General features: G+C 38.7%; 2 protein-coding genes across 2 annotated transcripts in view; one reads left to right on the forward strand and one right to left on the reverse strand.

Annotated features, from left to right (window-relative positions):
* Positions 1-23,340, reverse strand: part of LOC145668395 (uncharacterized) — a 95,501-nt gene extending 72,161 nt beyond the window's left edge. The window contains exon 1 of the mRNA XM_081736184.1: positions 23,244-23,340. Within this exon, the coding sequence (XP_081592310.1) occupies positions 23,244-23,273 (30 nt within the window). The 5' untranslated portion in view covers positions 23,274-23,340. The remainder of the gene's footprint in view (positions 1-23,243) is intronic.
* The window catches only part of LOC145668397 (interleukin enhancer-binding factor 2 homolog), a 66,715-nt gene continuing 66,343 nt past the window's right edge, over positions 23,304-23,675 (forward strand). Inside the window, exon 1 of the mRNA XM_081736189.1 lies at positions 23,304-23,451. The gene's annotated coding sequence lies outside the window, so the exon portion shown is untranslated. The remainder of the gene's footprint in view (positions 23,452-23,675) is intronic.

A 23,675-nucleotide genomic window follows, 5' to 3' on the forward strand; every position in this document is an offset into this window, starting at 1 on the left:
TCTCTTTTCATTTTTGTCATCTTTATGTCACTTTTCCTGTTTCCAATATATTTTGTTTTGACTTAGATATTCCCTCATGCTTTTCCCCAGCAACAGTCAAATTTAGAATGAATATTCTATATTTTCAAAGCTTGGAGGAAAACTCACGCCAAATTTTGTGAAAATAAGATAAATTTTACGAATTTTATCGTAGAACAGACAGGGAGACAAATGTGTCGGTTGAGTCGAATAATAGAAGCTCGCTACGACATTTCATTTATGAGAATGATCAAAGTGATATATACAAGGGAGGTTCCGAGGTGCTAACCTGAGTAAGATATTATGCGAAAATAAGCATTTACCAAATTAAGATGTGTATACAAACATAAAATTAAATGAACTTGAGAGCTTGAATCCCTTTTCTGTTGACGAACTAACGCCCTCTTCTGTTGATGACACTGAATTTTTGCATTTGTTATGAAGAGATACTAAGTTTGCATCCGCTCCGTAACCAAATAAAATCCTCAAATCATGTAATTACTCATAATAACAGGTATTGGTTCTGGAACCACGCAGCTTTAGAACAGGTATTATTGATTGAAGCTATCGATTGGTTAATGAGAAATTCTCCTTTGTCTCTGCGACCGTAAAGTCATACGTCACATCTGTCAGTTACGATGGCAACGACCACACTGTAACTCTATTGACTATTCAGATGATCAAACTACCAAGAATTGGAAGCGCGAATACTTGTAAAAGACATACGCAAACCAAGTATGTATTAGGACTGTAAATTGACAATGCCACATGCTATTCAAAACTTTTTACAATACAGTATTATTCAAGTATAACGGGGAAAATGTCCAAGAATTAGACATACACTAATTGATAGATCACATCGAGCTGAACAAAGTGATATGGATAAGTATAAATCCTCATGCTTCGTTTTTGAGAAAATCGAGAACTTTTATCAAAAACTACAAGTTTGATTATATGCTATAACGACACCAGTTATTAAAATGAAACTGACTATACACTCATTAAGCTTCTCGTTGGGGCATTAGAAGAGTGACAGTACATAGTACAGTTAATGAGTTATAGCCTAAAAATATGTTTAAATATTATTTATTTATAATATTGTCCAAAATCTAAGGCATCCAGTTAAAAAATGAGATGCTTGAGGGCAAATGGTCACGCATAGGTTTCGCAAAATTCGGCAAAATAAAAAAAAAAATAGTCGCGCTAGAATACTTTTGAGCGACATTAAGATAGAGGAAAGTAGTATGGTGATCGTTAAAAAAAAAAAAATTAGAAATTTCAACGTGTTTCCTGTCTCTACAAGCCGAAAAAGTTATTTTTAGATGTTCCTCCATCTCTTCGTTCGTTCGTTTCGTCTGGTCGCCCCGAAGTAAATGTGTTCACTGGGCTAGAAGCCGTACCGTTCATCGTATCTGCACCAAATTTTGAAACTTAACGTTTACATAAAATTTCCCACGAATGTTTTTCGAACTTTCTGCTTACCTCCAAAGTTACTCAAGAGTTTACTCAAGAATGAAAAGCAAAAATTTCTATTTTCTTTAAAACGGCTCGTAAATAAACGTATCCGTAATAACTACAGCATAATATGATTAAATTTAAGAAGTGAAAATGAGAATATTTCGAGTGGTGACCCGTATCTTTATTTTTTTTTCGCTGTAACAGGTGGTTTGCATATTTATTCATATACTATACGTCAAAAATGCAATGTTAAATACCAGATTGTATTCTAGATGTATTGCTAATTATCCTAACAGCGATGCATATACTTCTTGTAGGTTTTGCTCCCACCTGTTACTAAGGGTTTCACCAAGTATTTCCTTATTTTGTAAATAAATCTATAACAAACATAATTTTGAAAACTGGGCTAATTAAAATTGAAGAGTTCGGAGGAAAACAATGCTAACCCTCATTTTAAAGCCAAGTAAGTTAGTTACAGAAAAACAATTATAACATTCATGCGAGCTGAATTGTTGAAAGAGTTCAAGTTTGAAACAACAGTTATTCAGTATGCTATTTTTTTCTACCTTGAATTATTTCCGCAATTCAGCTCACATGAGTGTTATTATTGTTTTTCTGTTACCAACTCACGCGGTTTTAAAATGAGGGTTATCATTGTTTCTAGGGATGCATTCGAGTCGAGTCGAGTCGAGATTTAAGCCTGTCTCGACTCGTCTCGAGAAAATGTTGTCTCGACTCGAGTCTCGACTCGAAAATATGTTTCTGTCTCGACTCGTGTCTCGACTCGACAGTCTCTGTCTCGACTCGACTCGAATTCGAGTCGAGACGTCTCGAAATTCGAGTCGAGACAAAATGTACGAGTTAAAATATACGCACACATCAGCCAGACCATCATGACTACCTACCTAATTGTCAGTATGTCGACTTTTGGCATGGATAAAAACGGCGACACGTCTTGGCATACACGCAATGATCCTTGATAGGTCGCTGGAGAGAGCTGGCACCACATGTGCTAAATGGGTCTCCTAATTCCAGTAAATTCCGGGAAGGGGGGCGATGTGTTCTGACGTCACGTTCAATCACATCCCACAAGGGACATCACTCAAATGTCCGGCTCCAATTTCAATGAAACTTTTTTTGCTGATAGAAGGCATGTATGCATCATTACTTGTGATGACAAATTTTTGCCATGGTGCATGTTTTCTATTTTTTTTAAATAACTTTTAAGAGTTGTGATGTGGTTATTAGCGATTACTACAGAAGTCCCTTACTACCCTTTGTAAACGGAGCGTTAATGAAGAAAAGTGAAGAAAAACCATGTGGATACATATAAGTCCTGAGGGGAAGTCGTATGGTAGATATGACCTTGATGGCAGCCATCTTGAAATCCGCCATTTTGAATTAAGGTCAAGTTTTCAAAATGGGAATAGGGAAATATGATACATAATTTCGGGCTAGAATTTAATTAGAAAAATAATGGTGAGGTTAGTTTTAAGATACACCCATTTGGGGGAAAGTTACAGGCATATTAATTGTTTTTACTTACTGTGTGCGTAAGTCCCTTCTTACTTTCGTCTCAAGACCTGTAAATCGATCGCAACGGCAGAGCCCGGTTTCGCACTAGTGTTTAGAAATCTTTAAACTCACTTGAGGCAATATTTGTGGATTATTGCCTCACACACACACACACATAGAATCAGAGTCCTCACACACCAAGGGTGAGAGCTGTGCCACTGAGTCACAGCGGCCACGGGGCTAGGTCGAGTCCACTTTACGTTCATAGTTTCTTAGTACATAAATGTTACGATTATGAAATAGATTTTCCTTAATGAGCTGCATAAAAACAAAAGCTTTCGAAATGCATTAATCAATTAGCTCGATTTGAGTGTGAACTTAAAGTTATATCAGAGTGTAAATACGGATACGCACCAAAGCTCGAAAACTTAATACACTATTTCTCCTATATAGTCAGCATGTATCAAGCAATCGTTCAGCTTTCATTTGAGAGGATGGAAATCGAAGGCCCCTGAACAACTATGTTACAAATGTGCGGAATGTATTTATCTTACAGTGAACTGCTTTGATGCCAAGTGGCCTAACTCCAAAATTGAAATTTTCCAGGAGTGAAAGTTGAAGTTCAATATCTCATGAACAATAGATATTTCTTATATGTTGGGAACCAAAACCATAACTACTGTATGTAGTTCATTGTTTTATAACTTAGTGTTTACAAAAATCCTTTTAAAAAATACCTATTCATAGAAGTGAATGGTACTTATCTATACTAGTTCTTGGCATCCAAGCAGTGCATTTATTGTATTACTAACTTAATATACCCATTCTTCGCATGGGGGCTGTATTTGGAAGTCAACACCTGTGGAAGTATCACCATTCATTTCAGTGACCGCGAAAACTATGGATTTGACACTAGTATCAATCAATATGGGCTATTTATACATGTCTCGGTATTCCTCACCCGCTGACACCCGGCCCGCATACAGTAGTAGCTGAATTTGCAAGTCATCGCTGATGGAAGTGTCACCATTGATCTCAGCGACCGTGAAAACTATGGATTTGACACTAATGTCGATCAATTTGGATTACTTTTACTACATGTCTCGCTAAACGCCCCCCTGAGACCCCCTGTTCCAATTTTGACAAAAACGCTTCGCCTTAGACTGGGACCTGGACCAAGGTATCCGTGACCAAAATTTGGTAACTCTCGGTCAACTTGTCTGGTCCCCAGGTCGGTCCCAGTAAACGTCCCCCCCGAGACCCCCCTGGTTCGAAATTAAAAAAAAAAACGCTTCGTCTTGATCTGGGGCCTGGACTAAGGTACCCGTGACCAAATTTTGGGAACTCTCGGTCCACTCGTCTGGTCCCCAGGTCGCACACACAGAGACAGACAAACACACAAACAAACTCTTTATTTTATTTATATTAGATAAGATATACTATGTAAAATAGTCTCGTATCATAATATGTGATGTACAACAAATGTTACATTATATATTATCCGTAGCTCGTGATATGCTGCAACATATTAAAGCCTCAGAATAGTTGGGCAAGCGAATAATCCAGAAGTTACGTAACCCTATTGCGTTCATGGGAACGAAAACACAATAATTATAACTATGCTAAATTACTATAGACTACCAACTGCTCATTCAGAGAATTTATGAAGTTCACTTTATCGCAATAGTTTTATACAAACTAGATTTAGACTACGGATAATAGTTTTATACAAACTAGATAATCAATTATTATCATTATATTTGCAGTACAACCAAATACAACATTAACTATTAGTTCTAATTAACTGAATTGAGCTGAAAATTAAATCTTGATCTTTAAAGATTAACTATTAATTTTAAGCGTTCTGTACCTTTCTGAAGGAATAAAAGCTGGAATTGGTTTCAAGGCTGTTTCTGAGTGAATACTTTCTTCAAAATAATATTAAAAATTATAGAAAGATTTTCGAGACATTCGAGTCGAGTCGAGATTTTTAAGAGCCGTCTCGACTCGACTCGTGTCTCGACTCGAAAATTCGAGTCGAGAAATACGTTTGTCTCGATTCGTCTCGAATTTTACAAAGTGTGTCTCGACTCGAATCTCGACTCGAATTCGAGTCGAGTCGAGTCGAGATTCGAGACATGTCTCGACTCGAGCGCATCCCTAATTGTTTCCCCCCGAACTCTTCAATTACAAAATGTTATTAAGTGAACTACTAATTGATTTCAAGACGGGAGAAATGCGCAGGTGTAACGTCAGTGAAAGTTGTGCAAAAGCCGCTTACTCTGAGAAAACAAAATAATTAACTAAGAATAAAGAATTAAAAATATAAGGACCATCAATTTAATTCGTAGTCACTCTGTACAAGTATGGGAAATTGTTCACCTACTTTAAAAGTGATAACCTCTGGCTGCAACGCAGTTTGGCTACGGGCGCCGATCCTGGGGGACCGACCGAGGGGGCCCAGGCCCCGCAAAGCTCATGTGGGCCCCCGCATTGTATTTATGAATATACAATTTTTGGCATAATTTGAATGCAATTTGTCTTAAAATCCTCATACATATGCCTTCCTTATCTGAATCCCCCCCCCCAATTTACAGAAAAATCGGCGCCCTTGAGTTTGGCCATTGTGACATGAGCTATTGGATGCCTTTCTGGTAGTAGGCCTTCGGCTGCCTGCGAAGCCATGACGTCACCTCACGTTTGACCTCATCGTCCGAAACAGCGTCCACGTAGAGATTTTTTCAGTTTCCGAAAAAGGTGAAAATCGCAGTAGAAAGGATGACGGAGAATTTCCCACTTAAACTTCGTCAAAGTTTCTTGCGTTACGTTGGCCGTATGCGGCCGCGCATTGTCATGAAGCAAAATCACACCCGCTGACAGTTTCCCTGGGCGTTTGGACTTGATGGACTTGCGCAGATTGTCCAACGTCTCTCCGTACCGAGCGGCGTTCACTGTCTGTCCGTGCTCAAAAAATTCCGAGTGAAGTAGTCCTCGAATATCGAACAACACGGAGGCCATGATCTTTCCCGCTGAAGTCCGAATCGATTTGGACTTCTTCGGAGGGGGAGAGGTGGGGTGACATCATTGCGAATTTTGGAGTATGCTTTCCGGGTCGTAGTGATGGCACCGCGTTTCGCCTCCTGTCATGATTTTCTCCATGAATGCCTCACCCTCAGCCTTGAATATGTCCAGGTACGACTGGCAAGCCTCCATTCTGTCCTTATTTTGAGCGTCGGTAGGCTGTGGGGCACCCATTGGGCAAAATTTGCGTATATCATCTTACATTGTTGGTTTAATCTAGTGGTGGCTGGTGGGAACAAAAACAGGTTTTTCGGTTTTTAGGAAAACCGAAACCGGTTTTTGAAAATTTAAAAGGTTTCTTTTTCTCCAAAACCGATTATCGGTTTTCAATAAAATCAGTTATCGGTTTTCACCAAAACCGGTTCGATTTTTTTCAAAAGCGGTTCCGTTTCTTTCAAAATTGGTTCTATTTCTGACCAGAATAGTGTTCCATCGTCCTCCGGAAATCGATTCCATTTCTAGAGAAATAGTTTTATGTGTTTCCAAAAGTATTCACAGAAACCAGTTTCGGTAAAAACCGAAACCTCTTTTGGTTAAAAACCGAACCGGTTTTGGAGAAAACCGATAACTTGTTTCGGTGAAGATCGATAACCGGTTCTGGAGAAAAAGAAACCTTTAAAATTCTAGCAAAACCGAAATCCGACATTTAAGTTTTCTCCAAAATCCTATTCAGTTTTTCACCGAAACCTGTTTTGGAGAAAACCGAAATGTCTGTTTTCGGATTTCGGTTTTGCAAAAACCGGTTTCGGGTTTTTATAGAAGCCGGTTTTGCCCATCCCTAGTTTATTCAATGTCTGCAAGATCGGGGACTGCTCGGTCGTCTATATTTCCAGCAGGATGGAGCATCAGCCCATTATGCTATTGCCGTTAGAGAATATATCAATGAGGTATTTTCTGATAAATGGATTGGATGTGGTTCTGTACATCTGAGTACACTTTTGGAGCGGCCCCACCGAAGTCCTGATCTGCCATCTTACGACAATGCAGTTTTGATCTGCCATCTTACGACAATGCAGTTTTGGAGTTCATAAAACTGAAAGTTGCTGGAACACGTTACGAGACAGTTGACGAACTTAGGATGCTCTTCGACGTGCATTTACTGCCATCACGTCAGTAATGTTGAGGAGAATTTCACATCGTACATGGAGGAGAATCACACTCTGTTATGAAAACGATAGTGTTCACGCAGACACTCTGGAATAAATATTAAAGAATAGGCACACTACCTCAAAGTTGTCCTCTGCCATAATCCCATATTAATACAATGAGACCATCTATGAATATGTGGATAGTACTAGGGATGGTACCGATACCGAGACTAGTCTCGGTCTCGTCTCGGTATCGTCTCGAATTATCGAGAGGAGACAGAGACCGAGACGGCCTTTTATATACCGAGACGAGACCGAGACGGCCTTTTATGTACCGAGACGAGACCGAGACGGAGATCTATAAATCGATACTTAGGTCAGTCTGAAAGTCTCGGTCTCGTCTCGAATATTAAAATAGACAACTATTAAGATTGACCTTTACTCAAAATTTCTTTCGTTGCTGTGTTAGAAAATGTGGGAACAGTTGACTAATGTTCAGTGGCGTATTTAGGGGATGGTTATCGGACTGAAACCCCTCCCGAAGTAGCTTTGTAATCATTTTTTCGCATTACACGTACAACACAAATATTTCTCACTCGTTCTATATATACCAGCGGATCCAGGATATGATCGAGGGAGGGGCTAAACCATAGTTTGATATTTTATCCAGTGTAAAGAAAGAAGTAGAATTGAAGCCAATTTTATACAGTGTATAGCTGAGCGTCAAGGGGAGGTATAACCCCTTTAATACTCCCCTTGGATCCTCGCCTGTATATCATATCTAATATAAGTAAAAGGAAGAGTTTGTCTGTGTGTCTGCGTGCCTGTCTTTCTGATCGCCTGTGTGCGGCCTGGGGACCAGACGAGAGTCCAAGAGTTACGAAGTTTGGGTGACAAATATCATGTCCCAGGCCTCAGACCAAGAAGAATTTTTTTTTAAATTTTGAATCAAGAGGGGCGTTTACCGGGACATGTAAAAGTAGTAGAAAATGGCCGATATTAGTGTCGAATACATAGTTTTCGCAGTCACAGAGATCAATGATGATACTTCCATTAGCGATGACTTTCAAAGTCAGCTACCAGTGCATGCTTGCCGTGGTTCACTTGCGGGGGAGAGGAGTACCGAGACGTAAAAATAATACAAAATGACCGATATTAGTGTCAAATAGTTTTCGCGTTTTCTGAGATCAATGGTGAAACTCCGATCGCATTAACCTCCAAATTCACCCCATTCAGATGCGGCCCGGAATTCACAGGAGGGATACCGAGACATGTAAAAGTAATCCAAAATGGCCGATATTAGTGTCAAATGAATAGTTTTTTGCGGTCGCTGAGATCAATGGTGTCACTTCCATTAGCGATGACTTTTAAATTCAGCTACTAGTGCATGCGGGCCGGGGTTCACCTGCTAGGGAGGGGGTACCGAGACATGTAAAAATAATACAAAATGACCGATATTAGTATTAAATACATAGTTTTTGCGGTAGCTGAGATAGTGATACTCCCACAGGCCTTGACTTCCAAATGCTGTTCCCATGCGAAAAATGGGTATTTCATCTAGTTATATATAATAGTCATATATATTAAAAATGCTGAATTTTTTTAACATGCTGTGTGAAATATGGAAGGGGAAATTCTTCTAGATACTCTGCAATACCACTAGATAAACAAGCAATGTTGCCAACGCAACATAAAGTTGTAATTTCTCAAATTGCACTACGTTTGATATTACATATTTCTGTTCAATTAATTTAGTTTAGTGCGTGGGTTTTCTCGGGGTTCTCCCGTTTCCTCCCACTTTCTTCATTCCACCATTTCATTCATCTCTTATCATCACAGTCTCCTTTAGCCTAACCGGCATAAGCGTGGGACGTAAACGCAAAAATTTCATTTCATTTTTAATTGAGTTTAACGCCTCTTTCAGCAGCGAGGTTATATGAAATTGAACCTACTGATTAACGTTGAATCTAAACCACATGAGCTCAAGCCGGGAATCTAACCCGGGTCTCTTACCCCCTTGGCTAACTGCTTAGCAACGAAAGAGCTCTACATATTTCTAATTTAGATATTAAATTAAACCACAAAAGCACGTATATTATTCAGTGTAACAAAGGACAATACATATCACTAACTTCAACATTTTGGAGATCTCTAATAACTCAAATGGCAGGAACATTATAACATTAGTGTTCAGTAGTTTTAATTACAACAAGTCGCAGTTACATTATTTTAAGCAGTGTTGCGAACTTAAATAAATTGCTAAATATTATTATAAATATAGTGCAAATAACGTAGCTAAAGTGCAAAATATTTTAAAATTACTCGTAATTTGTTTTATGGTGCAAGAACGTTTTCAAAACACGCTGTTTTTCATAGTCTTTGGACTACTTATAATGTTAATGTCAAAGTTTTCGTTCCAGCAATACATGTAAAAGCAAATTGTAACTGAAATTAAACGTAACTGACAACTTTTCAGTAGCACTAGTTGTTCTCCCTAAGCCTTAGGCCTGGTGTATTTTTTAGGTTAAAACACTGCTTTATTAAAATTTTAATTACACCCTAACTGCATTTCATTTGTTATAGTTTGACCACCGACCACCTCAAACTCGATCCATACCATATAGCTATATGCAATTATTCAAAGACTTACAGTTAGCAATACACATTGTGTTGGTTTTTGGTTTGTTTTGTTTTAGTTTTACGTCTCACGATTATGCTAGGGCGGCTAAACGAGACGTGGAGTTACTGATCATAGTGGAATCCGAAAAACTTCGGTCGTTGAACATTACCGCCACCGGGAATCGAAATCGGGACCATGCGAACCAAAATCAAGCATACTAGCCATTACAGCAAATGGGGGTTCTTACATTGTGTTGATTTAAATAATTCAGTCAGTATTGCCAGATCCGAAGATAAAAAGTAGCGTGTCTGTGCTCCAAAAGTAGAGGATATGAACTATTTGTAGCCCAAATATATAGAAATGAATTATTTGGCAACTAATGACTGGTACTAATGAAATAATGTTTAAAATAGACCGGAAAATGTGATGGACATATTGCAAGACGAAATTATGATCGATAGACGAAAACAATTTTAGATTGGATACCACGTGACAAAAACAGCCTAGGAAATGTCCGCATACAAGAAATTGTGACCAAATCAGGAACCACTTGGGAGTAATCTGGAAAAGAATTACCCAAGATAGATAGTTGTAGAGAAAACTTGGGAAGACTTCATCCAACAGTGGATTGATAATGCTGAATTATGATGATGGTGATGATTTTATATCGAAACCTCAGAGGTAAACTAAACCAAGTCATAATTTCGTAATTTTACAGGAGAACCGAAAAACCGGTTTCTTAACTAAGATCTATAATACTGTTTTTCAAACTATACTATAGTACTCGCGCCGAGTCGTGAAGCTTGACCTAGATCTACCGATTTCACCACCCAATAGAACGCGAGGGTGTGTTCCGGTCGTCAACTCCCACCCATCAAATTTTGTCAGTGTCTTCTCTCGCGCTACACGGAAAACATCTCCCGAGAGTACAGTGTTGTCGGATTGGCGTCAAGTTCCGTTTTGTTAATTCTTTTTTGTTACGTTATATTTTCGTTGTTACTATTTGTGCTATTGTTACCATTTTAGACTAGTTGTTACACTAGTTATTGTTGTCCAGTGTTATTATTGGTAATTTTAAATGCTTTTATATATATATATATATATATATATATACTCATTTACTATGTCTTCAAAGTTTGGCAACATTGTTGGTGAATTTCAGCTATTCGACCTTTCCTCGAGTGTACGCTCGGGAAGCGGCTCCACGAATTGTACCGAAGTTTTCCGATGTGTTGGAGCTCAACCAAAATATTTCTATGATTGGTTTAGAGCCCAAGCTTCACGACTCGACACGAGTACTATAACAAGGGAACCTTCCGAAAATGATAGTTGCAGTGAAAGATGTGGCCTATGCCAATTGAAAGAGCTGTAACAGAGATGAGCATTCCCAGAAAATTAGCTGCCCATAGCAATAGCCTCAAGAAATATAAGGGGTGGAAGTTCGGGAAACAGCAGGGTGGACAAGGGGGAAAAGTGCAATTTCCGCAAAAAAAAAAAAAAAAAAAAAAAAAAAAAAAGGAGGGGGCACGGTGAAATACAATGCTGACAAGTGATGTATAAAAAGAGACTTGCCACAATAGGGAACAAATGAAGGCCACCAGTGGGGTTAACACTGTTGCCAACTGCAATGAAAAGTACATGTTTTGCAAAGAGCACTATATGAAGTGAGTGCAATATTCAGTGTCAACCTGTCATGTAAAACATAAGATATGGCGTGTATAATCAGTGGTACAATCTAACAAAAGAGAATAGGAAAAACAGAAGTACGAAAATTACGGAAAAGACGGAGTTGGCCATAATGTGCCACATTTGATCACAAGCAGTGCATATTAGAATGAACAAAACAAGAAGCACCGACTATGCAGGAAACCGACGTACCTAGAGTCGAAAAGAAAAACAAGTTCCACAGTTGGCAACACTGGCCATGAACATCGAGACAAGTCTAATATAGTTAGGCCACTTGCTTCAAAAAAAGAAAATTCCGGCAACAGGCATCACTCAAAATGCATCAATGCTAGAGTGATTGAGGCAATGTCAAGTCGGGGAACATGAAATGGTTGGGTTGAGCCAACAACCGATAATAGAAGTAGTGAACATTATGTCATGGTTGAGTCGTATGTGGGAATATACAGGGTGTCCCACCAAACTTTTGACCTGAAAGATTTGCGAAACGAACAAAAAATGTGACGGATCCAATTGTGCAGGAATGTACCAATGTCAGGGGGTGATAGAAGTCTGTGAGAAGCAAGTGCTCCCAGGATCCCCATCATAGGGCCCCAGAAGCCAACTACAAGTTTTCAAATGGCAACAGGGACCGAGTGGTACCTCTCTCGATAGATCATAGAATGTGCAACAACATCTATAGGAAACATTTGCTATATGAAGCATGTTTTTCAAAATGGCCGCCACAAATATATGTTGTGTCTTAACATGGCATCGAACATTGTGATCTCAAATTGCTGCGAAGCGGAAAGAGATGTTGCAAATCCAATTGCACAGGAATGTACTCATGTCGAGGGCCAAGAAAACTTTGTAAGAAGCAAGTCCCCCAGGGCCCCCACCATAAAGCTCGAAGGGTCAACCGCAACATTTCAAATGGGAACAGGGGGCGGATGATATTTCTCTGGATAGATACAAGACCGCCTATAAGAAACATTTGCTATATAAAGTCGGGTTTCAAAATGGCCTCCAAAATGCACGTTGTTCTTGTCCCCGAGCAGATATTTTTGGCGGCCATTTTGAAATTCCATATAGTAAATATTTCTGATGTGCGTTTTGCATATTCCAAAATTTATCGAAAGAAATATAACTCGACCGATGGTGCTATTTGAAATTTGAAGTTGGCCCCTGGGACCCTATAATGTGGGACTTGGGGGCACTTCGGTCTCATAGAAGTTTGTCTCCCGCTGACATGGGCACATTCCTGCACAACTGGATGTGTCACATTTTTTTCGCTTTGAAACTATTTCAGTCGCAGAGTTAGGTGGGATACTCTGGATATATCATATAGGCGGTGATAGTACTGCAGACAGCAACACACAACAGATCAAGCCTTTAATTATGTTTGCTTTCTGCAGGCGTGGATATGTGATACAAAGACCAACAAAGGTTCCGACACCTATAGATTACTGTTTCGAGACATTCATAGGCGATCATTGTACCATGTGTAACGGATTGGCAGTATTCCGTTGTGCTCACTGAAAATGTATCTTCTGTTTGGACCATTGTCTCATCGAACAATTGCACGTACAATGTGGACGAGCATGTACAAATGATGCGAAGGCTAATGCCTGTTGCCGGAATTTTCTTTTTGTGAAGCGAGTGGCCTAACTGTATTAGAATTGTCTGGATTTTTATTGCCAGTGCTGCCAACTTTGGAACTCGTTTTTCTTTTCGACTCTAGATACGTCGGTTTCCTGCATAGTTGGCGCTTTCTTGTTTTGTTCATTCTAATATGCACAGCTTGTGATCAAATGTGGCGCATTATGGCCAACTTCATCTTTTCCATATTTTTCGTACTTCTGTTTTTTCTATTCTCTTTTGTTAGATTGTACCACTGATTATACACGCCATATCTTATGTTCTACATGACAGGTTGACACTGAATATTGCACTCACTTCATATAGTGCTCTTTGCAAAACATGTACTTTTCATTGCAGTTGGCAACAGTGTTAACCCCACTGGTGGCCTTCATTTGTTCCCTATTGTGGCAAGTCTCTTTCTATATATCACTTGTCAGCATTGTATTTTGCTGTGCCCCCTTTTTTGCGGAATTTGCACTTTTCCCCCCTTGTCCAACCTTGCTGTTTCCCGAAATTCCACCCCTTATATTTCTTGAACCTATTGCTATGGGCAGCTAATTTTTTGGGAATGAACATCTCTGTTACAGCTCTTTCAATTGGCATAGGTCACATCTTTCACTGCAACTATCATTTTCGGAAGGTTCCCTTGTAAGTAGTTACAAAGTAGTAAGATGGGTTTAGACTTACATTATTACACCACTAGAAAGAACATATTCTATTAAAAAAAAAAAGTATTCTAACTCAATTTGACCAAAAAGTGACTTAACATAAAATTTAACGAAAGTCATAGAGCGAAAAAAAAAAATGTTTCTGACTATTTAATACTTCATGTTGCTACGAAAATGAATACAAAAGAAAACTAGAAAGTTAAGAATCACTTGTTTTGGCAAGAGAGAGAAAATAGATACAGCTAGCTCGAATTACCTATATACTTATGTAATATGTATGTTCATGTTTCGCAAGTAATTTTCAATCAATCTAAAATTTCAACGTAATGAACGCACGATTGGTTTTCTCGAATAAAGATCACATGCACCGCTAAGAGCTCAGGAATAAGCTTAATCTATGTTACGGCAGTGGATATACGTATGCGTGTGTAATGCATTACAACTTTAGGAACTTGTATAAAAAACAGAATGTACTTAAAGGACCCTGTGTAAGTTCTCGTCAAAAATAAAAGTTCTATTTCCCTCGCTTTTTTGCTGTATTCCTATAGATATAAAGGCAACTCCTCAGGAAAAAAATATTTCGACGACACTGATAACGATTTCAAGAAAGTAGGGCCAAAATACCGCAAATTTTTATAATGGAGTATATGGGAAACTACATGTTATATTCGGATTTTTGTAGGTACCGTCCACAACTCTGAGATCAATGATTTCCACACATGATGTGCATCAGAGTACGGAACAAATAATAGGTAGAAACGAAAGTGGTGTTATGTTTCCTTTGGCTGATACAGGGTGTTGAAATTGGGCACCATCTGGTAGTTTAATAGACTGTATGGGAGAGTATTTGGTAGCTGGGAATTGTGTTATGTACCATCAGCGCCTCCGAAATGCTGATCAAGATAATGTGGTATTCCTCCCGAAGGCAGGGCTGTGACCCTAAGGTCCCTGGGCAAGGTGAACCCACGATGGTTTGCCATTGCCTGCCATGAGATGATGACGTCCGAAGGATGGAATCTACAGTTGAACAAGGGATCCAAATTTCCTCTGTCCCCACCGGGAATCGAACCTGAGATTCCTTGATTACAAGGCGAAGAGCTTATCCATTCATCCACCGGGGACATATTCTGACAAATAAGACCATTGTCATATTATGATGTACAGCAGGGGTAAATAATAGTTTAAAAAGTCAGTGGCATTATGTTCTGTTTGACCGATCCGGACGTTTGAGGTTGTGTATATGCAAACATTCGATTCATATTCGCTATCTGTCTGTTGCGAGGCTGCCTCTATCGAGGGAAGTACAGTAGAAGCGTCATTGTGGAGGTGTTGATTTCTGTAGTAGCTTTAGTGACTGCAAGTAGGTGGTCATCGATTCGTGTGTTGTGCCTACTTCATTGTGCGTGCAAGAAGTTGCAATTCCTGCATGCTTTTGTCCAGTGACTTTTGTTGTTCTGTTTCTCGCGACATTTATGAAAATTTTGTTGTTGTGTACTATCTGGTGTTATTTTCTGGTAGGTTTCGCCAGTGTGTAAACGTGTAATGCAAAGGCCATATTATTCATTTCAAAACAATTTGGTGACGACGTGACAAATGGCTTCCGGTGGAAGCATGGATAAACATCGGCAATGTTCCGTATGCGAACTATGGTTTAGAGGGCAAAGAAAGCGCCCGGTGTGTGGAAGTGAGTTCTTACAAGCGGTTAGTTACATGCGGGGGAGCAAAGGTAAGTCATTCCAGTGCTTCGGTCCGTCACCAGCACTATGTACAACATGCTACATAAAGGCAAGTTCTTATGTGAGAAGTGTGCAGAAACAACCAGAAATGGGTAGTCAGGAATGGATCTCAACGTTGAAGATACGTCAACTGTGCCTGTGCACATGGAGGTACATAACAGTAGTGTTACAAGCGCTGAAACCAGACTGGGCATGTTGTTAACGAAACTCAGGCATGATCTTTGTAATGACTTTCTGGAAGCAATATTTGGATATCCATGCCACGGAAGTGTGTCAAATGCATTGAAATCAGTCAGGCAGGCTTTGATGAGGCAGTTTGTACCATCCGTATTCGGTTCAAAGCATTTATCTCGTTCGTTTCTTCTGAGCAAGGTTCCAGCTTGGGCCCGCAAACTTTATGGGGTAGGGGATGACAAGCTGGTTTTAGTCTTTGACGGAACATACATTTACACCAAAAAAACTATGAACTACACTCTGCAAAGGCGTCTGTATAGTGTGCAAAAAGGACGTCCGTTAGTGAAACCCATGATGATCGTTACACCCAGCGGGTACATTGTCGACATTGTTGGTACATTTGTTGGTGTAAATAATGATGCTAGTATTACAAACTCTATGTTCGCCGACACAGCAAATGGTTTAAACCAGCTCTTACAACCAGGGGACTGCGTTTTGGTTGATAAGGGATTCCGAGATTCCATGACGGTGTTGGAGGTGGTGAGGATCATTGCTAAAATGCCATGTCTTTTAGAAAAGGGAAAGAAGCAGTGTGATTGCCTGGCTGCAAACCAATCCCGTATTGTGACAAAGGGCAGGTGGTGTGTAGAAGCGAAAAATGGCCATCTCAAAATGAAGTACAAGATGTTTAGGGATAGGGTTCCAATTGCGGCTCTTCTCTACTTACGCGGGTATTTACTCATTGCAGGTGCCTTAGAGAATCAGTTTGCGCTTCCATTGACTAACGATGCACCAGAAAAGTCTGACGAAAGTATTGAAATCTTATCACGTTTTTGTTTAACAAACGAACTATACAAGAAACTACAGACATATGGTGATTTTGGCAAACGCTCAGCAAAGATTTTGGAACAGTATGATGGATCGTCAATTACTGACTTCCCTCGATTGACAGAAAAAGATTTATTCAAAATCACGCTTGGAATTTATCAAATCGAAAATGCTCACGCATATGCAGTAGAGCACATGAAATCTGATGGTAGTTTTTCACTGTTCCATTTGCATATCACTCCATACATCCTGAGGTTTAAAATTCAATCTCGACATGTACAGAGTTTGCAGTACACACTTTTCAATGAGTATGATCCAGAAAAATCAGGAGCCGACGCTATTCTTGGATGGTACTACAAATGCCCCAGTGGATCTCGTGTTCTCGGATGTTGCTCGCATGTAGCTTCCGTTCTTTGGTATTTTGGTGTTGCTCGTTATGAAACTGTTCATTTTCCAGCTTCGCACCTATACATTATTCGGCGTAAGCTCTAAACTGTGATAAACAAAGCCACGTGAAACTAAATCTCGCTGATTTGCTGTTGTCCTACCGACGCTTGTACTCCTCCGCAAAATAGTTCATGTGATTGCATTATTACTTTTACTATGAAGCTTCATATAAAACTGCTATATTATTATAAATGACAAAAATATAATACGGATTATCTAATAATACTGCAATCGAGCGTGGCTAATGAAACAATACAAATAAACACTAAGCATGCGCAGTAATTATGGCGCCAACTCAACTGAAAGATGACTGGCATGAATCTCGGTTCCGCGAGTGTTGTGGTGAAACACCAAAAAGGCACCCTTACTCTCTAAGCAACAATTGTTTACGAGCGAAATTCAAATACTTTTTTTTTAATCTTTTGAGTTTCTTTTCTTTCTTTTCTGCTGCTGCTGTAAGTATCTGGACAACACGAGACAGTATTGTCAAAAAGCACGTGTATAATTTGCTCCTCCCTGTGGGGAGTGGGAGTGATACATCACTAGCCAATCGTATTTGTGACAAGCGGAAGGATACAAATAGTTTGTTTATCGGAGTTTAGAGCTTACTCTGAACAATGTTTAAGTGGTATTTTTCTGGACACTAAGGACACACACGGTAATGAAGATCCAGGCATGACTTACCTTTGGTTATAAGGAGATCTGCTGCACATTTTGAACACTAATCGTGGGGTTGTCATTAATATCTAAGGACAATATTGCCCATTCCTATAGAATTTAACAGTTTGTGATCTTTATATGTTTCCGGTGCCTTATTTTTGTGTTTGTGTATGTGTGTGTCGGTGTGTGTGTGAAACAGACCCAAACGCTTTCTTTTCTGTCTATTTCGTAATATTAAATATCATATGACAATGGTCTTATTTGTAAGATTGTGTCCCAGGTGGATGAATGGATAAGCTCTTCGCCTTGTAATCAAGGGATCTCAGGTTCGATTCCCGGTGGGGACAGAGGAAGTTCGGATCCCTTGTTCAACTGTAGGTTCCATCCTTCGGACGTCATCATCTCATGGCAGGCAATGGCAAACCATCGTGGGTTCACCTTGCCCAGGGACCTTAGGGTCACAGCCCTGCCTTCGGGAGGAATACCACATCATCTTGATCAGCATTTCGGAGGCGCTGATGGTACGTAATGCAATTCTCAGCCACCAAATACTCTCCCATACAGTCTATTAAACTACCAGATGGTGCCCAATTTCAACACCCTGTATCAGCCAAAAGAAACATAACACCACTTTCGTTTCTACCTATTTGTCCCGTACTCTGATGCACATCATATGTGGAAATCATTGATCTCAGAGTTGTGGACGGTGCCTACAAAATTCCGAATATAACATGTAGTTTCCCATATACTCCATTATAAAAATTTGCAGTATTTTTGCCCTACTTTCTTGAAATCGTTATCAGTGTCGTCGAAATATTTTTTTCCTGAGAAGTTGCCTTTATATCTATAGGAATACAGCAAAAAAGCGAGGGAAATAGAACTTTTATTTTTGACGAGGACTTACACAGGGTCCTTTAGACGTGAACTATGCGAAACATCTGACTTTAAATCTAACTTGTTTCGTGATGCAACCCGAGGCCGCAAATAGCAGAGATGAGTGCCGTAGCTCCCACCACAAAGTTCAGTAATTTCGTGTTATAAGGTCTCAATTAAACACGTAGATGTGGAACGGTAATAAAGCATTTGATCAATTTTAAACAAAATATATTGTAGTAATAATTTACCCTATTTGTTTAGATAATGAACGTCATATTATGTTTTTGAAATGACAGTCAAAACATAATGTACTGGATAATAATTGAGAAATTGTAAAATTTCAATTTCGGTACGATCAAATACATTCATGCTGCTATGTGTTGCGTTATCCATTAGAATGTATTGAACAATTATTATTCTAAGGAAGGAAATAAACTACTGTATAGTACTGAAGTTAATTTAATAGAGTTTAATTGTATAGGCAATACTGAGGCCATTTGAAAAAGTCTTTTGCTGAAAGTGAAATATGGGTTACTATTAGAATTTTATCCCAGATATGATGATTGAAACTGGAACACACGCATGGAAGGCATCAGCGCTAGCAAATTAGCTCTGAAGAAGTACACCATACTATAATTCTAAGTCAAGAATAAGGCCAAAAATAAGAAGCAGAAACGACAGACTTTACAATAATAATACCTTTACAATTTTAATTTCACCTATTTATTTCGAGACGAGACCGAGATAAGCATTTGTTGACCGAGACGGCGATTTTTGACTCGAGACGAGACCGAGACAGCTATTTTTAAACGAAGACGAGATTGAGATTTTTACAAAGTCTCGTCTCGTCTCGTCTCGATACCATCCCTAGTGGACACGCGATAGGAGGTAACGGCACTTTGTGATCACTCTATATAATGTTAAGAATAATGCATTAAAACTAACTGCTTTCTCTAAATAAAAACTACGCTATACCACTGGAGATATGAAATGCCCCCCAGCGTTATATATGAATACCTGCTTAACGTACAGAATAACTTTAATGTCCCATTACCCCCTATGTATGTTTCGGATATAGATGTTGATGTATCTGACGTAAACGCAGTATAATCACAGAAGACACATGTTACCTAAGGAGGCTATAAACAACACTTTATTCCAGAGTACCTGATGTGTACACCATCGTTTTCGTAACAAAATTAATCACATCCATGTACAGTGTAAAATTCTGCACAACATTATTGGAGTGATCGTAGGAAATATATTCTGAACGGGACCTTTAAGTTCGTCAGTTTTGTGGTGATGAATGCTGGTAACTTTCTGTTTGATATATCGCCACAATGCATACTACACAACTGTCCAGATGTGCTGGTAACTGTGAAGAAGCTTGGCTAATTCATCTGTTGGGAAACATTTCATTTAGACACTCTCTCACCGCCAGCTAATAATGTGACGGTGCTTCATCTTGCTGAAACCATATTCTATCGTTAAGTCCTCAAATTTGCAACTGAAGGATAAACCAACCTGGCTTGGGTAGGTTATGGTGACAGCATGACCAAAGAATCCAAATCATGACACGAGTAAGGTTAGGTTCCAACTCTTCAAAGAAGTGGGGATTTTCTTTTCTCCGCAGATAAACGTTTTTCGTTTTTACACTGAGGTAGATCACACGTACACTCGAAAAGACTTGGAAAACGTTGAACAATCACTCATACGCGGCATAAAGTTTCATCCTGTCGCCGTCACTACATACAATACCAACAATACAATACCTGTCAATACAATACAATACCAACAATACAATACAATACCAACAATACAAACAATACTCGCAGAAAAAAACATGTGACAGCTATATCACTATCTCCAATGAAACACGCACAGGATGAGCACTTATGTATTTCGTAAGTCGAGACTTTCGGCTCACTCTGTAGGTTACCAATATTTTGATACAGGCCCGTAGCCAGCCCAAAAATGTAGGAGGGCAGGTAGAAATTAGTGGGGCTATCCAACCATATTATAGTTCATTTGCAATTCTACCGTGAAAATCTTAAGGGGCCGACCCCCCGTGGATACGGGCCTGTACTCGGCAGCACTACTCTTCACTTCTGTTTATTGAAAGCCTTTCCGCTTAAATCACTACAGTCTTTCATAGTATGCAGAGTTAGTGTCCGATAATATATTTCATAAATGGCGCCCCCAAATTTCTGGTGAAACTGTATGAAAAGATGTAGAAATAATTGTTAGTTAATTAACCCTTATAGGATCTTGGCTTTTTGGCCTATTTTTTAGACTTTCAGTCAAGCAGCTACTGCATCGTCACTTTTTATGCTAGGATCATGGTTCATACCTCATTCTCTTCAGAATAGAGCTGGCTTTCAAGTGGTACCACTTGCATGCCCATACCATATACCAGGAGAGGGAAAATTGATGTCGAAGGGAAAACTTTGAGGGGGAATTTTTTTGTCCAACTTTGGGCCCCCTGCCCCCCCTGTGTGAACGTAGAGACCTCAAAAAATCTGATAAATAGTACTTGGTAAACTAAATGCGTGTACCAAATTTCAAGTTTCTATCTTGAATAGTAAGGGCGGGAGAAATTTTATCAAAAATTCCCACAATGCCCCAAATTACCACAAAACACTATGATCTCAGGGAAAATATTTCCTTAGACATCCCTAATTACCCTAGGGACATGTGTCGCCCATATTCTCTTCTGAATAGAACTGCCTTTCAGGCGGTACCATTCACCTGTCTCCATCATGTATCTAAGGCGCGAAATTCCAGAAAAAAGGGATTTTTTTCTAAATTTCCCTTTTTTCAACTTTTAGCCCCTCTGGACCCCCCTGTTTTAACGCAGAAATCTTAAAAAAAGCTGTTAAATGCTACTCGGTGGACTGAATGTTTGTGCACAATTTTAATCTTCTAGGTGCAAAAATAAGCCCGCCAAAAAAAAAATTCAGAAAATTCCCCATGTTACCCTATACAGAAGTATATTTTGAAAAAAAATCACTGAGACGTCCCTAATTACCCTAGAATAATAATTCGACCGTCATTCTCTTCAGAATGGTACGGCTTTTCAGACGGTATGGCTCACGTGTCTCCATCATGTGAGGCGGGAAAATCCTGAAAAACGGGATTTTTTGGGTAAAAATATCCCTTTTTCCAACCATTCGCTCCTCTGGTTCCCCCCCTGTTTTAGCACTGACATCGGAACAAAAAATCTGGTAAAAACTACTCGGTGGACTGAATGTTTGTGCAAAATGTCAATCTTCTACGTGAAAAAATAAGCCCGCCAAAAAATAATGAACAATGGCTTCATAAGGGAAATTTTCTATTTCAAAATTATGACGTCATCACCACCTATGTCTGGACGCAGAACGGTCTGAAACCATACGTAATGTCTTCTACAATGTATCTGGACTTGAAAAACAAAAAAACCCGGACGAAAAAGCTCAAATAGAAGAGAAATAACGCAATGTACGATGAAAAATGCGTATCGTACAAAATGTCGATAAGATCCCCAAAGGGTTAAACAACATTACGTAGATACTATCTGACTTCCTTTGTAAATTCTTGATGAGTTTTGTTGGTTTCAAGCTATTCACTAATTCATAGGAGCAGTGGTGGGCGTATTGAAGCCTTTTAAATAGTTCAATTTTGTGATGACTAAACACTAATTAAAAAATAGTTTGTTCAAGACGAAGAGCGCCTAATTAACACAGGCACTCAAATCAGTGCAGTCTTCATCCATTTATTACATAAGCTAATTCAACGCGACAGAAAAATATATTATGCGCGAACTGTTTCCGAATATGCTTGTAGTTGAAATAATAATAATAATAATAATAATAATAATAATAATAATAATAATAATAATAATAATAAAATATTAAACTTAGACAACAGAATGAATCTCAATTGGAATATCTTTCAATCTTTCATATTGAACTTGACTCCCTGCAATATCAACAGTTTGTTTTCCCTATGGGATTCACCTTTTCTCAACTTATAATAGAAGCTTTCTCGTAATTATCACAAAATAATGGAAGTAAAAAAATTGAATAAACTTGCGCAATCCGTTTACGTAAAAATAAACGGTATTTATATCTAAATTAACGTGGTATCCACTGAAATAAAGTTAATACACATTAAAGAGAAAACTAAGAAAGAAAGTAAGAAAGAAAAGATAACGATATAACATGCATTGTGTAGTTTAAAATGTTTATTCGCTAGATAACAGATTACTGACTACAGTATGTCATAAAAGGCGGGCCATTATTTTCTTTAAAATTCTATACACAAATTTTGAAATAGAAGGTAATATTAACTTGCCCAGTAAATTCTGAACTATTTTCACGATACGTACAAATTCATCCCACATCTATGATTCCCATAAATTTATGCTTTTTTACTTATCCAAATTATATCCACCAAATAAAAATAAGAAACCAAAATTTCTACATACAGACTTTTCTGTAACCGCTTAGGTAGCTGCGTATTCTCTTCAGGAGCACACGGTCTGTTACGTTATATTATAAGGGTTATATTTGAGACAGGATCATCATTGAATGAGGTCGATAGGTGTCCAACTTCCATACGAGTAGGTTATAAAATTCTTTAAAAAAGAAAATGCATTAAGATTGCATTTGTAGTAGCTTATGATTTAATCTATGCATATCGTTAAAAAAATTATCATAGTAAGAAAATATCATCTTCTAATATCTTCAAGAATCCGTTGCATCTATAATGTTATTTATGTCATCTACCTTACCTTCGTAATTATATCTGCGCCCTTGCCCATTGTTGCGAACTTGCAAAAACCACAGCGGTGTCTGTAAAATAACACCAGCGGACAGGATTCAGTTTTTTGTGGAGGCGGGTGCATGATTTCAGGTGTTTACTATTACTGCCATCTATTGGCTGCATTCTGAAACTTGCCGGCGTGAGTGTCAACAATTCGCCATCTTAGTGTGTGTGTGGTAAGTAATCTTTTCAAATAAAAATAGCTGATATGTATGAAATAAAAATATATTAAACCACATTCAATTTTAAAATTAATCGCTACATATGTATGTGTGATATTGTAAAGTATATTTTCAAACTGTACAAGAATGGTATTTATGAAAGGGTTCAATACCGGCATGTTTGTCACGCTTTTCTTAAGTAGAAGAGTTAGACCAATTATATTTTACAGGGAGAATAA

This window comes from Thermobia domestica, chromosome 13 (assembly GCF_964235325.1).
Source record: "Thermobia domestica chromosome 13, izTheDome1.hap1.1, whole genome shotgun sequence".
Lineage (NCBI taxonomy): Eukaryota > Metazoa > Arthropoda > Insecta > Zygentoma > Lepismatidae > Thermobia > Thermobia domestica.